Consider the following 15,018-nt stretch of genomic DNA (forward strand, 5'->3'; position numbering starts at 1 on the left):
AAATAGGTAAATCATTTTTTGTACAACCAAAACATGTTTCTTGTGGACTCGAATCAATAAATTAAAAGAGCTTATTTCATGAGCTCGGAGTAGAGGGCAGAAGACCAACTTCAAAATTGAAGTTGAGGATTGTGTACATTGTAAACTGGCCACTGCCACCACATGGTCAGTGGCCTGCAGACTCACAATGTCCCACTGCGCCTGGGGGAAGTCCAGCCCCAGTGGCCATTTTGTGTGAGTTGATGGGGCCGGAGTCATGGCGTTCCATGGGACACATAGGCGTACCTAGCCACTTTGGGTGGTGTACTGGTGTCTAGCGCAATTTGATGTTGCATGTGCCAGCAACAGTATTTTCCCTCTAAGCACTGCTCTGTATATTTCATTGAATTATTTGGAAAGGTTTCACAAAGTCTTATGACAATTGACAAATCACGGTTGGCGTCTCCTTTCTGGGCGGCCATGGATGCCTGTGGTTTGTCCATGATACCTTGGTTTTCTTCTGGGTAATCCCTTTATAAGATCCTGTGGTGGACAGAAAGTTCTTCATTATATTGCCTAGACATTCCTTTTGATTAAACAACATGATAGACGGCACGCAGTAACAACAACCCCATGATATCTCTTCGGAAGAGCGATTCAAGATATCCAGCTGGATTCAATGGGGGGAAAACCAGTCATTGTTTAGTCTGAGAAGAGGATTTTTTGGGACGTGTGGCGCCTTTCATTTATTGCCAAGCTCCACCGTTGAAGATTCCGATTGAGAATACTGTTTGGGCCTGTTCCTCCTACAAACCTGTCATCTTTAATAGTCTATCTACAAGCCCCAGCTGCTGAATTTTTCTCGGATGCTCGTTTTCAGTTGTTTTCAGTTCTAGAGCTTCAAATCTGCCAGGTAAGGCTACATTCATAGCACGTTGCTCTTGTTGTTCGACTCCATCTTTTGATTCAAGCAGTCTTCGTCTGTACACGTAGGCAGGTAACAAAAGCACACAGGACATTCTTGCAACTAGACCAACTCGGTTTTAAGGCTACATTACCATGCTTAAGGCAAGTGGCTTTTCTGAAGATCTGGCTATTATTGTGCAATGAATTATATAGGTTTTTCCCAACTCTGTAGTTCTACGGGTCTCCCTTTGGATGGTACATGCACTTTATTGTTGTTCTGTTTTAGTTTTGTGTTTAAGACACACCTCACGCTGCACAGAACAGAACACTGCCTTTATAGAGTGCTGAACAGACACATGCCCTTGCCATAAGGAGGAAGGAGTTGAAAGCTGAGCTGAAGGGATCACATGCTGGTTGCTTTCACCCCACGGTTTGTGCGCCTCAGAGAGCGGTATTAACTTTTGCTTACAAAAACTCTAAAATGTGACCCTTTAAAAGAATCTCTGCTAAAAAACAAGGTAATCAATAACGAATGCAGCCAGAATTCAAGGACAGTATAACTCTTTTAGTTAGTCTCTGCAGCTTCAGCTGCAAGCTGGAGACCACGTATGCCGCAGGTTGCTGCCTTACGCGTAGACATGAGAGACCATACGTTGCAGTGTGCATTGTGGGGGAAGGTTCCTCTTCAAATGTTTGGTGGCCAGTGGGCCCCGTATGAAAATGTGATCTGCTTGTGGGGCATTGGGGGTGGTGGCTGCTTCTTATCCAGTCCACCGAAGTGGCTCTAACAGTCTCATTCTTTCCCCCCAGTTATTGGCCAACGCTGTGGTTTTTCTCTGTGGAAACCTGATGGGGGCCTTTCACAAGCACCAGATGCTGGATGCCTCGCGGGATCTGTACAGGTATACGCTCAGGTGCATCCGGATGCGAATGAAGCTGGAGGACCAGAAGAGGCAGCAGGTAGGCATCTAGTAGTGGCTTACCCTTGATGGCAATGCTGATGACTCCTCTGTTCTTCTTCGATGCATTTCAAAGACATTGCCGCACTTTTCTGTTGCATTGCAATGGTGTTTCATCCCAATCGCAGTGACAAGGCCGTGTCTTTATCCGCAGAAGGGCTGTTTGGGTCAGGGCAACAAGTCTAGAAACATTGTGAAACAATGTCTTGCATGATATGGTAGAAGTATCTATGTGAACAGTGGTAGCCCCAACCACACCAGGATTTCATGATAATGTAGCCCTGGGTTTATTGTCCTTTCCTGGGACTTGTGTACACTCCTACCCACAGGCCAGGAAAGGGCCATTCAACACCCCCTCCGCGCTGTCCTGTTGCAAAGAGAGGGCCGCTTGGAAACCTCCAGGAGAAAGACTTTAATGCCCCACATCACACAAACAGGAGATGGGCTACCTGAGTTCCCTTAATTCCATGCTACACAAATGGTAGGCCCCAAATGATTGCTATTTCAACAAAGAATAACCATAAATGTCAACATTTCGATCTACTTTGTATACTCTTAACTATTTCCCTCTAATATTCCGCTGCCCTGGCGTGAGCCTCTGCCTGGGGACCTACTTCACCAGCCCATCCCTCTTTAAAAGGGTGATGGTGGGACCCCCAGTGTGAACCGACAGAACAGACCCCTCCTTCCTGACACCACCCACACAGATGTGTGGGGGGGGGCAGAGGATGGCCCCTGTGGGCGACCCCTCCCCCAGGATGGCCTCTTCCAGACCCCATAGTAAACTAACTTTCCCCACCAGGCATCTCCTCACCAACTCCTTTCGCTAGCCACCCCCTCAATCTATATATAATATACCCATACATACATGGGAGGGGCTGCTGCAGCCAGCTACTCCCAACACAGCGCTCCACTAGCACAGTACCCTTTATGCAGATGATAATGCTTTGGTGGGGGGTGGGGCCTGCCCCTCACTGCTGTCTCTGAGGGCCTGCTCAGGGTACTGTCATGTATTAATGGGGTGTTGCTTTCACCGCCACATATCCCAAGGCTCTTCCATCCTTGCAGCACTCCATGCCCTCGTTGGGCACTCTATATTCATTGCCGCAGCCTGGTCTCGCAAGTTGTCCTTTGGGGATGGGCCGGCCTCCTCCACTCTTTCCCCGTCTTCTCCACTCTGCGCCTGAGCAGCCCCGATGGGCGGGGCCATCTGCCCCAGTCATCTCCACCATCCAATGCAGGAAGTCATATCCATGCATGCGGTCTGCCACGTGGACACTACCCTGGACTTCTTTCTTCACCAGCCCACCCTCTGTATTCCTGGCTGGCCAACAGCACTTCCACCTAGGCTGCCATTAGTACACGGCCCATAACATATTACCTCACCGGCCTGCCCCTTCTACCTTAGGGTGGGCAGGTAGGGCTGGCATTTCTGTTCTTCCTCCAGGGCTGCTGTGGTCATGCAGTCTGGACATATGGATGTTCTGGTCAGCCATCTGATACTGAGGCCACACCACCTGGTCCTGGGGCCGTCACGCTCACACTGCCTTGGCTGGGCGTCTTTGTCTTCACCCAGGTCACCATGCCCAGGTAGCTCAGGACTTTCCAGTCTGCCTCCCAGTGGGCCGACATGAACTCAGAAAGGCACCACCGCCAGCCTGTGACCTGATCGTTATGGGGGCACTCGAAGCTGCATCGGCTCGCCCCAAGATGAAGGGGCCTTATTGCACGGATCCACCTCTAGTATGCCAGACACCTGGAGAATGCAACCTCTGTATAAATCAGAGGTACGACTTTGCGCTGCAACTCTGATTGGCGCCCTGGTGCTGTTCCCTTTCCTGTGCCCTTGTTCTCCATTCCTTACTCTGGATATCCTATTTCTTTGTGGCCTTCGGTTTCTCTCCGGTGTTCCTCCATTCCTGGTACTTGTCCTTCTATCCCCTCGAGCTCATAGTTTCCCCTTTCGGTTCCAAGGCAGTATTGCTATACAGATGTTCTTGCTGCTTCTCTTGAGCACCTCCACCTCCTCACCCTGCAGCTCCTTCCGCTGTTGCCTCTAAAGCAGAGTCTTTCCTTTTGAGGTCTGAACGCCTTGGGTTAGAGCATATGCCTCGGTGCCCATTCAGAGATCGATATGGCTAGCCAGGGAACAGGCCTGATCTCCACTCAACTAGGACATGTGATATCCCACATGTAAAGTAGATCACTGAGAGTGGGTGCCCAGGCTACAGTGGGCATGTTGCCCAGAGCTCACAGGTCACGCCTGGCTGCTCCTGGCATATGCAGCCGCCTCACTCTGCCCCTGGGAACTGCTCAAGACCTCAGCCCCACCAGGGAGCCCTATCAGTCACCCCTTGCTTCTCTGCTCTCTGTCTCCCTCCTTTTTCCTTTATACCCAATGTTTTGTTTTCCTTTTAAGTTCTCTACCCTCCAACGTATTCCGTGTGCAGCCAATCCCTTGGACAGGAGAGGCCCATCCATTATTTCTCCATCAATGTTCCATCCAGCCTCATGGTGGTGATGTATAGAGGTTCCCATCCTTGAAGAGAACGGGTAAGTCAAGTAAACAAACACATAAACACATTAATTAGCACACTTGACAGGTGCATTTACTTATCATATTGCTCCAAACAGGGGCCGAATCTCACGATCCAACCCCAGGTCCTGAGCATTGGAGGAACCCGCCGGCCATCTTCCCTCCCCCTGCTTGACTTTTCCCCCACTCACCACTATGGCACAATAGCGCCATGCTGCCCACCCATGGCCCCATCCGCATGGAGCCCCATCTTCCATTTCCATGGCAGCCATGTTAGATGAGGATTGATTTGTGAGAAACAATGGATTGCTTGTACAACACGACCTGTTTCACACAAATACTTTGCTGGTAGCACTCTGCGTGTTAGCCTTTGGTTGCTAATAGCAATAAGCAGCCGCTCTGGGGGCTCAACCATCTGACAAAGGCACCTGGTCCCCTCGCTTGGTTCAGGCTTATAACTTGGGCCCCAGGCCATTACCACCTAGTGACACCACCAAACTGGGTGCTTATTGCTTGCATAAAGTATGTTTTGCCTACCCTAGTGTCTGTCTATTTTTCCCCCTGTATTCCCTCGCGGGTTGAGCAATATGACCTTCCTAGACGGACCCTCATTGGGCCCTGGTCTACAATAATCAAGGACTATAAAAATAGCCTATTGATATTAATTAGCTAGAAATGTATTTCGTTCCAGTAGCCTGAAAAAGTTATGTTGATTTGACTCTTGACACTTCATAATGTGCCCAGGTGAAGTGCTGCTCCCCCCCCCCGTCAAATTTTGGCAAAAGAATGAATGAATCCATTATTACAGGCTGTCTGTTTCTTTAAAGTCCCCACACCCCCCACACGTAGATAAGAGCAGGTCCTGATCCCATTTCCCCTTTACAATCTGCCCGTATGGTTTCACTGTGTACTTAGTCCCGGTAAGAGAACATCTCTTTTCTGTTGCATTTTCTTTACTATGGTTTCTTGTGTGATCCAGGGTATTGTTGGGGGTAGCGGAGCTGCTGTCCTGGCTCACGCCGACTTGGCGTGCTGGCAAGTGGGGCCGGGTGGGCCACCTCGTTGTGTCCTCGAGGCTTTCTTTCACCCCAGCGTGACGAATGTCTTTGCCTGCACCGGGTTCTCTGCAACAGAGACAGACCGTCAGCTTCCGCCTCACGTGCTGCTGTTATCAGATTGTTGGCCCCCGCGGCTGCAGCAGCTACCATAGTATCACAACCTTGCAACTTGTTCTATCTCGACCGATACCCAAGGTCTCTCTGAGGTGCAAATACATTCTTACTCTGGAGAAAACGTTGATCCTGCTTTGGATTCCTGTCAATGTAGTGAGATCTGAGCTCCCTTTGGGACTGTGACTCAGGCAGCATGCCATGGGCCACATCTGTTCCTAGACATTGTTTGGAGCCGTAAAGGGCTGCATCGGCAAGACTTCATATGGAAACACTAGGGGTGCTGCATGTGCACTGCACTTCCCTTTCAGTTTGTGTACTGAGGCGTTGTTCTTAAAATCCAGGTTTGCCAGTGCAGACCCCTTTGGATTCCTCCTCTCACAGCTAGGCAGGAGCCAAACCTAAGTTGCAGGGCAGGCCCAATACCATCATGAAGCCAGAAGGCACAGGCTTCCTTCTGAGGTTGAGGCTCTGGTTCACAAAAAATAGAAGTACAGGAGAAAAGTCCAGGAAACTGTTGGCTCATGATTCTGAATTGTTCATAGCACGTCTCCACTGCTGATGGACGCGTTTACTCCAGCCGCACAATAGGCAGAGCATTTCTCCAAAAGGGCGGGGCAAGCCTCAGCCGTGGTTTCCAATGATAGAGCCAAAGGATCATTCCTTTGTAGGATCCACACTCAGTGGCTCAGTCCCCCCCCAGTAGGCAGATCAATAGAGGGAGCCGGAAGATGTCTGACCCTTTCTGGAGGGGAGCACCCCTGGCCTTTTTCAGACGATTTATGGGACATTCTACCTCTGGCCAAGCCTCTGATCTGGAGTCCCTGGAGCTGCCCCTGAGAGATACCACATTGCCAGAGGATCTAGGGGAAACCTCTCCACCTCCACAGTGACGACATCCGGCCCTTTGGTTCCTTCAGTTATGGGCGTCTTTCATGGCCCTGCGCTTATCCTGCTTCTACTTCCGGAGATCAAGAAATGTATTAGGCTGAAGTGAGAGGACACTGTGGTCTGTGAGGCAACGGTTGTGGCACCGGTTTTACCATGAGAGCCAAAAGAAGGACCCAGGCAGCGTGCAGGGTGCTGGGCATTGCAGCCAAAATCTAGAAGATGCCAGCCTCTTCCCCAGTTGCCAACAAACCATTTGAAACTAAATATATGACCCTGAGCTTTGCGATATACCTACTGCACAATCCTTCATGGTGGCTGCGGGCTGTCCTAAGGAAAGGAATGCCATTCTCTGCCTAAATCAGTCGTCAACCAAATCCACAATCGGATTAACCAACAAGACTTGCTCAGTGACTTCAAATCTGGATTCATACCCAGTTGGAGGACAAAAAACTGCCACCATCCACTTCATATATACCATGCTCTCCAAATCACTGATAAAGGTGCATGCCGCTGCTTGGTCCTACTTTGACACCTCTGCTGTATTTGACACGGTTGAACACTTCTTAGATGCCTACACACAGATAAAATGAGGTTCACAGGCATAGCCCTTAACTGGGTTGCTTCATACCAAGCAGTCCAGGTGGGTAACGTCAGATCCACAGTCATCCAGTCACCTGTGGAGTCCCACATGGATCAGTTCTTTCCCCAGTGATCTTCGATCGCTACGTGGAACCAATCAAGCTGCTTCTCAATGACACTAATATCTCACTTCACCGGTATGCCTATAATGCTCAGTTATACAACAAAGTGAATTATACTCTAAGCATTTCACTCCTTCGGAAATGCCTTGCCTCTATCCAAGTTTGGATGGAAAGCACCCATCTGAAACTCAAACTAACCATAATAGAATTCGTTCTACTAGGCAATACATCATAACAGGGGGACATAGAATGGTGGCTGAATGAAATGCACCTTGATGGGTTCACACCTCAGCTGACCCCATGTGCAAAATCACTTGACTTCATTATTGATATTAGTTCCTCCTTTCAGCAACATATCAACATAAAGGTCCAAGCTGCCTCACACCAACTAGCAATCATTTGGAAGATAAAACCCTTCCTCCCACATGAGGACTTCAGGACCATGGGCCAGACCTGGTATTCTCTCACCTCGATGCAGGCAACGCCCTTTTCACTAACACCTCTGCCCCACACTGGTCCACTGTTAGGGCCATTCAGCATGCCGATGCACGCCTCAAAATGGGAACTAGGAATCTCCCCCATCCTAAGCGAATTACATTGGTTACCTATCCCAGCCAGGACTCTTCAAACCTGCCTGCATCACGTATAAGGCCATCTACTGACCTAAAACCAGCCTATCTAGCCACACAAACTCAGGTGGGACACGCTCCTCTAGGAGCCAAACCATTGCTGGGCTTGAAACTAAACTGGCACACAAAGTGAAAACCCGGAAAGAAGCCTGCTCTTGCTACGCCCCAGCCTACTGGAACACCTTCCCAGTCATAACCAGTGCCACTCCAATGCTTGCTGCTCAGAAAGGAACTTAAGACTCTGCTCTTCAGGGAATACCTAGGGGTCATTTAGGGCCTCCTACTTCTAGCCATGTATGACCCTTGTAGTATGGGATATCTAAGCTACTATGTAACCCTACATAACATTCCCCCGCTATTTAATAATTTAATATATAAATGTAAATACATATACATATATACATTTACATAAAGCATATATACAACATATGACACTGTCACAATGGGGTGACTGTTGCAGTCCATCACCCCCTTCCCAGGACCTTTTAGGGCTGTCTCGGGTGGCGCTGGCACACTGAGAGTTGGCTGGAAGCTGGTTGAAGGGCTGGCTGTTACAGGGCTGGACGCAGGGCTGGTTATTACAGTGCTGGTTGCAGTGTGGCTGGGTCACTGTCTCCTGCTGTGTTTGGGACCTGGGCCCACTGCTGTTCTTTTCAGTGGCCTCGTCCATCACATGGGGCCACCCACAACCACTGTGCTGTTGCACAGCTTCTGGGTGGCCCCTTTCACATTTGGGGGTCTGCTCGCGATCACTGCTGTGCCTGTGGCCCTTTTCAATCTTCTTCTGGGTGGACCCCATAGGCTGGGGGACCCACCCGCAGCCTAATTTAAAATGTTTGGGGTGGCACCGTTAGCGTCAGGGCCACCCCACTTTATCTCTGAGGCCAGCATCACCATCTTAACTTAACCTGTGTTGGGGGGAAGCCGATGCATCACTGCTGTGCACCCATGTGCCATTATACCTTCAGGCAGTGTACCAATGGCAATGGAGACACCCCTGCTGTCACCTCTATGGCCTGTTGGGGCTCCTTGGCCCTCCCCCTAAAACCTGCATTGTGAGATGCAGGGGGTGGGCCCCTGGCCTTCACCTGTGCTGCTCCATGAGGCAGCCTGGGGTTTTCCTTTCCAGCGCTTTGAGGTCATACCAATGATATATAGAGGGCTATATACATGCCACATAACATACATACATTGGGCAGCCCAACAGAGCAGCCCAGGACTTTCTCTGACCTGCTCTTCACCTGGGCTTGCAGCTCAGTGGATTTAGGCCCTTGGGGGCCCCTTGAGGTGGCGCCAACCCCCCCAGCCCCTCCCCAAGGTAAATCCTCCCACCCCCCACTCTCCTCTTATTCTCACTTTTTTTTTGCTCCTTTCTCTAACTGGCTTTTTTTCAACTGACTTTTTCTTTTAAAATCCGCACTGGATTCTTGTCTCCCCTGCCCAGCCCATTCTTGGGCAGGGGAGCTCTATTGCTTTGTTTTCCCTTCTTTTCTCTATTAAACATTCCATTCAGCACTCCACTGTGGGCTAGATGGTTTGATCCAACACAACACATGAACACACCACATCAATAAAACACACACTACATTTATTAACATACTTTTATTACACTGGTGTCTGCATCTTTAATTCTAGGGCCCCTAGGGGACAAACATGTAGCCCCTTCTAGTCAGGCCCCATGGGGCTTTCGGCCCCATTACCCCCTCTCACCCCGCTTCTTGAAATTCCTGTCCCTAGCAATGCCACTCTCAGCTTCGCTACGTGGCATTTCTATGAGGAAATCCCAGGGCCCTCTTATGGACAGCTTATGCAGTTGGGCCTTTGGGTAAATCCACTGAAGTGTGTGTTGGCCCCAGGCATTAAATCCCCTTGATCTGTGTGATGCTGTACACAGTAAGAGACAGAGCCTTTCCTCTGAAGGTGCACCTTGCATCCCTCAAGAGATTGTCTCTCAAGGGCTTCCAACTCAGCGCTCTGGTTGGTGGTTGGTCACATGTCAGCATTTGTACAGTTGGTCCCATAGTCCCAACTGCATGTGAGGCAAACCTTTCCAGCAATTAGCCTTTTTTTAAAGTGGAGATTTAACATTGTTTTGATATGATATGATATGATCGGTTATTTATAATGCACTTAATACCAAGAGGTTTCTAAGCGCGGACCCAGAGATCGAACCTGTGATGCTCCGTGTCGTCTTGCTTCCAAGGCGAGCACGTTGCCCCTGAGCTATCCTCCCTTGTGATAAATGTTTGTAATAAACTAAATCAAAATTTTCTTTTAAAAAAAGTGGAGTTACAAATGCCAGCAACAGCTTTTTTTTACATTTCCCTAGTAGTGTGTTATTGGTTCTAGGATTTAAGAGACGGGGGACTACATGGGAACACCCCCTGTATAAAATAAATAATTATGAACTGGAGTGCCGTGTCACTAGACGTTTTTGCAGGTGCATAAAACTGAGATGGACGCAGTGGGAGATGATGGCAACTTTGACCTGGCCAATGGTTTGAAATTACAACTTGCCCCTATTACACAACAATTGCTGCAGGACCTTCAGTGGTAGTCAGAGGAATACTACGTGTTGTTCGTTTTTGCATTTGTGCCTCCCAAACCCTCCATAAACAGACTCTTTGGGGGTATAATTATAGTTGTTCCTTTATAGCACGCTTAATACCAGCGAGTGGTTTCTAAGCGCCGCATCAGGATTCGAACCTGTGTTGCGCTGCATAGTCTTGCTTCCAAGACAAACGCGTTGCCCCTGAGCTATCCTTCCTCCTATCTTGGGGTGCCCAAGGCCTGTGATTTTTCAAGAGAGATCTTCACACATCAATATGCTTATGCAGAAGGTGGTCTTAATGTCCCTGAAGGCATGTCTTCCATCTTTTTTGGGTACAAGGGTCATAATCTACAGACAGTACACCTGCAGCTAAGTACTCTGACTCCTAGTTTCCTGGGAGTGACTGCTCCTCCATGGCATGACGCTCTGTTAAATCATAAGAGGTGGGTTTGGACAACTGCAGAGCAGACAAGCAGCCTCGGTGGGTTATCTCGCTCTACGTACTACACGAAAGGGAAATACAGAGGCAGGCCGTGAACTCCATCTCTAAGAGATGGCGGCATCCTTCAGTCAATCTTTTTGCGACTCTGCAACACTCAGATTTCATCGTGGGTGTAGGAATTTCTGCCCTACGTTGGGAGTTGTATAGCGCCCATGAATTGTGTCACTAATCAGGCTCTGGTTTTAGAAGGGTCTAGCCGCTCATTAAAGATGGATGATGTGTGATGTTGTGGTTCAAAGTGAAAATTAGTAGTTTAGCTTTGCTGGTTAACAAGGATAAAGTGATTTGAGGGATATCTGTCTGACAGGATCGAAAACAGTGTGATCAGTGTCAGATAGGTAGGTAGCTAGCAGATTACCACTCTGTGGGATAATGATGTCTTAAGTTATTTGAGCACTCTGAGACCTATGGGTGTGTAGCGCTATATAAGAAATACACTATTATTTATTATTATTATGTGTGGGTGTGGAGTGTGAGGGAATCGTGTTCCAAAAAAAGGCAGAGTTATTGGAGTGATTATGTGTTGAGTGAGAGAGTTGTGACAAGGTCTAGGGATCACGCCTTGTCAAGGGGGAAGGGAGCCCGACTCTCATCCAAAACCCCTGGGTCCCTACATGATGGCAGGACCCACCCAAGCCCTCCTTACCTTCTGGTGTGGAGGCAGCAGGGTGCCGAGGAAGACCACCGGAGCCCAGAAGAGAGCAGCAATGTGGGACACGACATAGGCAGCAGGGGGTTGCGCAGCATTGTGGGGCGCGCTGAACGCACAAACTCCGGTCACTGGAGGACGCAGCCTGGAAGAGCCAGCTGAAGCCGTGAACAGAGGACGTACAATTTTTGGGCAAAGCTTGGCCTGCAAGCAGACCTTAAGCCACAGACCTTCCGGGGCCGTAGCAGGGCCCGTGGGAGAACCACGGCCACAAATGACAAGCCATGCACCCCCGATTCATTACAGTGCTTGTGTTTAGAATACAGTGTGAATGAATGTGAAAGGTGTATGGATGAGTCATAGATGAGTGAATGGGCATGAAAGTGACTGTGAATGTTCTTGGTCGATGAGTACATGTGTGGAGAATGCTGTGTGAGTCGATGTGAGAAAATGTGCATGGATGAGTGAATGGGTATGAATGTGGCTGTCAATGTTCTGGCTGGATGCATGTGTGGAGAATGCAGTGTGAATGTTCTGGGTGCATGTGCATGAATTTGAGAAAAAGTGTACGGGTGAGTCACTTGTGGGGGAATGGATATGAATGTGATAATGTTTGCTTGCGAGTCGCTGGGGGGTCAGCAGAGCACTGAAGCAATGTTGACATTTCCATATTCTGCATGGCATGTTTTACTAGCATTTCTGGGCAAATCCAACTTGATGTGTGCCATTATGTGGCTAGACTGGCATTTTGGTGCACCCAGCCTAGATATTTCTTACTCTGGCATGACATTCGTTTAGTGATCATCTATGATAAAGCCAGCACAAGTTTACTTACCTGTCTAGACTGGCCTACATTTGACCCAGTTCGGACAGGTTTTCTTCTTGCTGTTTGGTATTTTTAATGGTAATGCCTACATGAGTATGTTCTTAAGTGGGGGTTACTGGCATATATTGGCAGAGCCAGCTTGGCCATGTTTTCATATTGTATCATCACTTGCGCACACTAGCCCCATCTACCTTAATTGTATATAATCTGTATTCTTAGAATTGGAGTTGTATAAATGCTTCTCTGCTCGGCAATGTTATTTGTAATGTATTCTATTATTCAATGCTTCTGTGTATTATCTTGTAACTTGCACAAATTTGTAACTTTGTAAGCTTTGCACCTTCTTACTGCTGCGCCCCGCTACCTACGGGTTAGGTGCGCATTAAAAATGAATAAACAAACAAACAAACTTGCATTACTCAAAAAGCAAACTTGAATATTTTCTTACATGGGAATACTGGCATATACTGGTGCAGCCAGCATGGAAATGTATGGGCACACTGTTTGTGAACATGTTTCCTAAACTGCTGCATATTGTGGGGGAAAGGCATGAAAATGTATTCAGAAATGTTCCTGTGAACTGTTGGTGACTCACATCTATTGGCTTTTTTCATGAGTTACCTAACAAAATGTATTGGAAAGTGTCTGGCTTTTTTATACCCAATTTTCCAGAAAGTGTGACCTGTGCCCAACCAGTGTCAGTGTTGAGTCTTTAAATCTGCTGTTCTTAACGTTGAGGTTAACACATTGTAGTTTCCTTTCACTTTGCCTATAACAAACCATAGTCCGCATTTCTAACTCATTTACTTGTCCTCCTTTCCAGCAGTATATACCCTTCAGTATCATTGGGTCAAATGTTCTACTCTTTCTATCAAAGCAGGGGCTGCAAATATTTTTCAGAAGATCTCTAACCTAGCACAATTGGCTGTTTCCTTAATCAGACCAATTCCTTTTACCACATACTGTAGTAGGGGGCTCTGCAACCTGCGTCTCTCCACATGTTTTGGACTACAACTCCCATGATGCTTCACCATTGACGATTGCAGCTAATGTTAGAAAATTGACCCAAATTCTGATACTCCCCCGAAACTCCTCTCATTGATTTGGGTGCCCTCGCTACACTCGGTCGTGCTGGCAGATATTTACAGCCCTCCAATTAAAAAAAAATCGCTGGTGGCTAGTATATTTGGGTGCCCGAGGCCATGCACTGCCCCATTATTTCTACACTAGGCGAACATTTAAGATTTGATGAAAAACATAAATCTTTCAACTAGCACAGTGCATGTGCGCCCCTGCATCAGAATGATCATCATGGACATTGCGCACTCATTGGTGGTCCAGGCCGGCCCAAAATGTGGCGCGTCCTGTGCTTTGTTGAGGAGCTTTAGGGCAAAAGGGGGGGCCCTTTCAGCATGGCAGGCCCACATTTTGTATTGCACCACTGGCTTTACATACTGCTATAGGGGGGCATAAGTGTATGTTAGCCCAGGAATACCCATGAGCAAGACCAGCGACTCCAAGTAGGTCTGAAGACTTGGGGACGGCTACTCATGCTGTTGGCTATGGTGAAGGAGGCCCAGGGGTCATTTGTAAAGAGGTGAGTTTTCAAATCAGGGTTCGGTCCTGCTAGAGTTGGTACCAGTTGTTATGGAAGATGACTGTAGTTGACTTAAGGGTATCCCACATTGGAAGAACTCTCTTCTGTGAGACACAATGATATAGGGGGGTTCTATGTGAAAATGTCCCCTGGGAAAAAGTTGCCAGATATGTGAATGCTTTTCCCTGCACCCCTAAAACGCTTCTGCCACATATTCTAGGACAGGTACAATATTCTATTCTAACTTCTGTTCTAGAATATGTGGGGAAATTGCTTGATTTTCGTACAGCGACTTTATCACTGGATACCTGCAGGTGCCACTACGATGCAGATGGTATTAAGTAGTCTTTGGGTGACCCAGCAAGGGTCTGCAGACAAACAAGGTGATAACAAATGAATTCAATTCTGGTGATCCAGCTCTGGGGGCTTGGAGCAACAGCAGAGTAACAAAGAAGATGTTTCTTGGTAATGCTGCACAGCAACACGAGCGGGAGGAAAAGAAACCAGTTCTTTAGGTGTGTGAAGAGCCAGGAATAAGATACGGACAAAGAGGATTCATGGTTTTAGCCATGAATATTTATTGAAAGAAAAAGGGGGGTGAAAAATCTCTCACTATCCCTATTCTAGGAGGTTTTTCCCTACCTCAACCAAAAACGAATGGGTCTGTCCTTTGTCAAGATGTCCATCAAAATATGTCCTGTGTCTGTAATCATATTCTGGCACTCATGCTCTAAAACGAATTGTAAGGTGTAAAAGGTATTGTCTTTGACTCTTGAAAAGTGCTCAAATGGTCCAATCCAACCAAAAAGATGTAACTCCAACAAAAAGGCTTTTTTCTGCAAAACACGTTACTCCGATTCATAGGGCTGACTCTTTCTAGTTTTTCTCTTTAACAACAATATGGATTCTAAGGGTATAGCTATTGGCTCTTCCCTAGGATTCTCACAGTTCATAAATTCAAGGGCCGGCCCCCTCCTGGAGCTTCTTACCACTTATACACACACCTGCAGGGACCTGGTATACTCCCCTGCCAGAGCTACATGCAATTTTTCCACAACACTTCTCTTCACCTGTTATACCTTCCTACCAGGGATTTTAAAGAATTTTTTATAGGCTTTTATCT

General features: G+C 47.8%; 1 protein-coding gene across 4 annotated transcripts in view; it reads left to right on the forward strand.

Moving 5' to 3' along the window:
* ADCY7 (adenylate cyclase 7) overlaps nucleotides 1-15,018 on the forward strand; it is a 1,256,803-nt gene that overhangs the window by 768,291 nt on the left and 473,494 nt on the right. For all 4 annotated transcript variants that reach the window (XM_069604769.1, XM_069604771.1, XM_069604772.1 and 1 more), the window contains one exon: nucleotides 1,696-1,845. In XM_069604769.1, the coding sequence (XP_069460870.1) occupies nucleotides 1,696-1,845 (150 nt within the window). The remainder of the gene's footprint in view (nucleotides 1-1,695; nucleotides 1,846-15,018) is intronic.

The sequence above is a fragment of the Ambystoma mexicanum genome, chromosome 1p (assembly GCF_040938575.1).
Source record: "Ambystoma mexicanum isolate Mex_15411 chromosome 1p, UKY_AmexF1_1, whole genome shotgun sequence".
NCBI lineage: Eukaryota > Metazoa > Chordata > Amphibia > Caudata > Ambystomatidae > Ambystoma > Ambystoma mexicanum.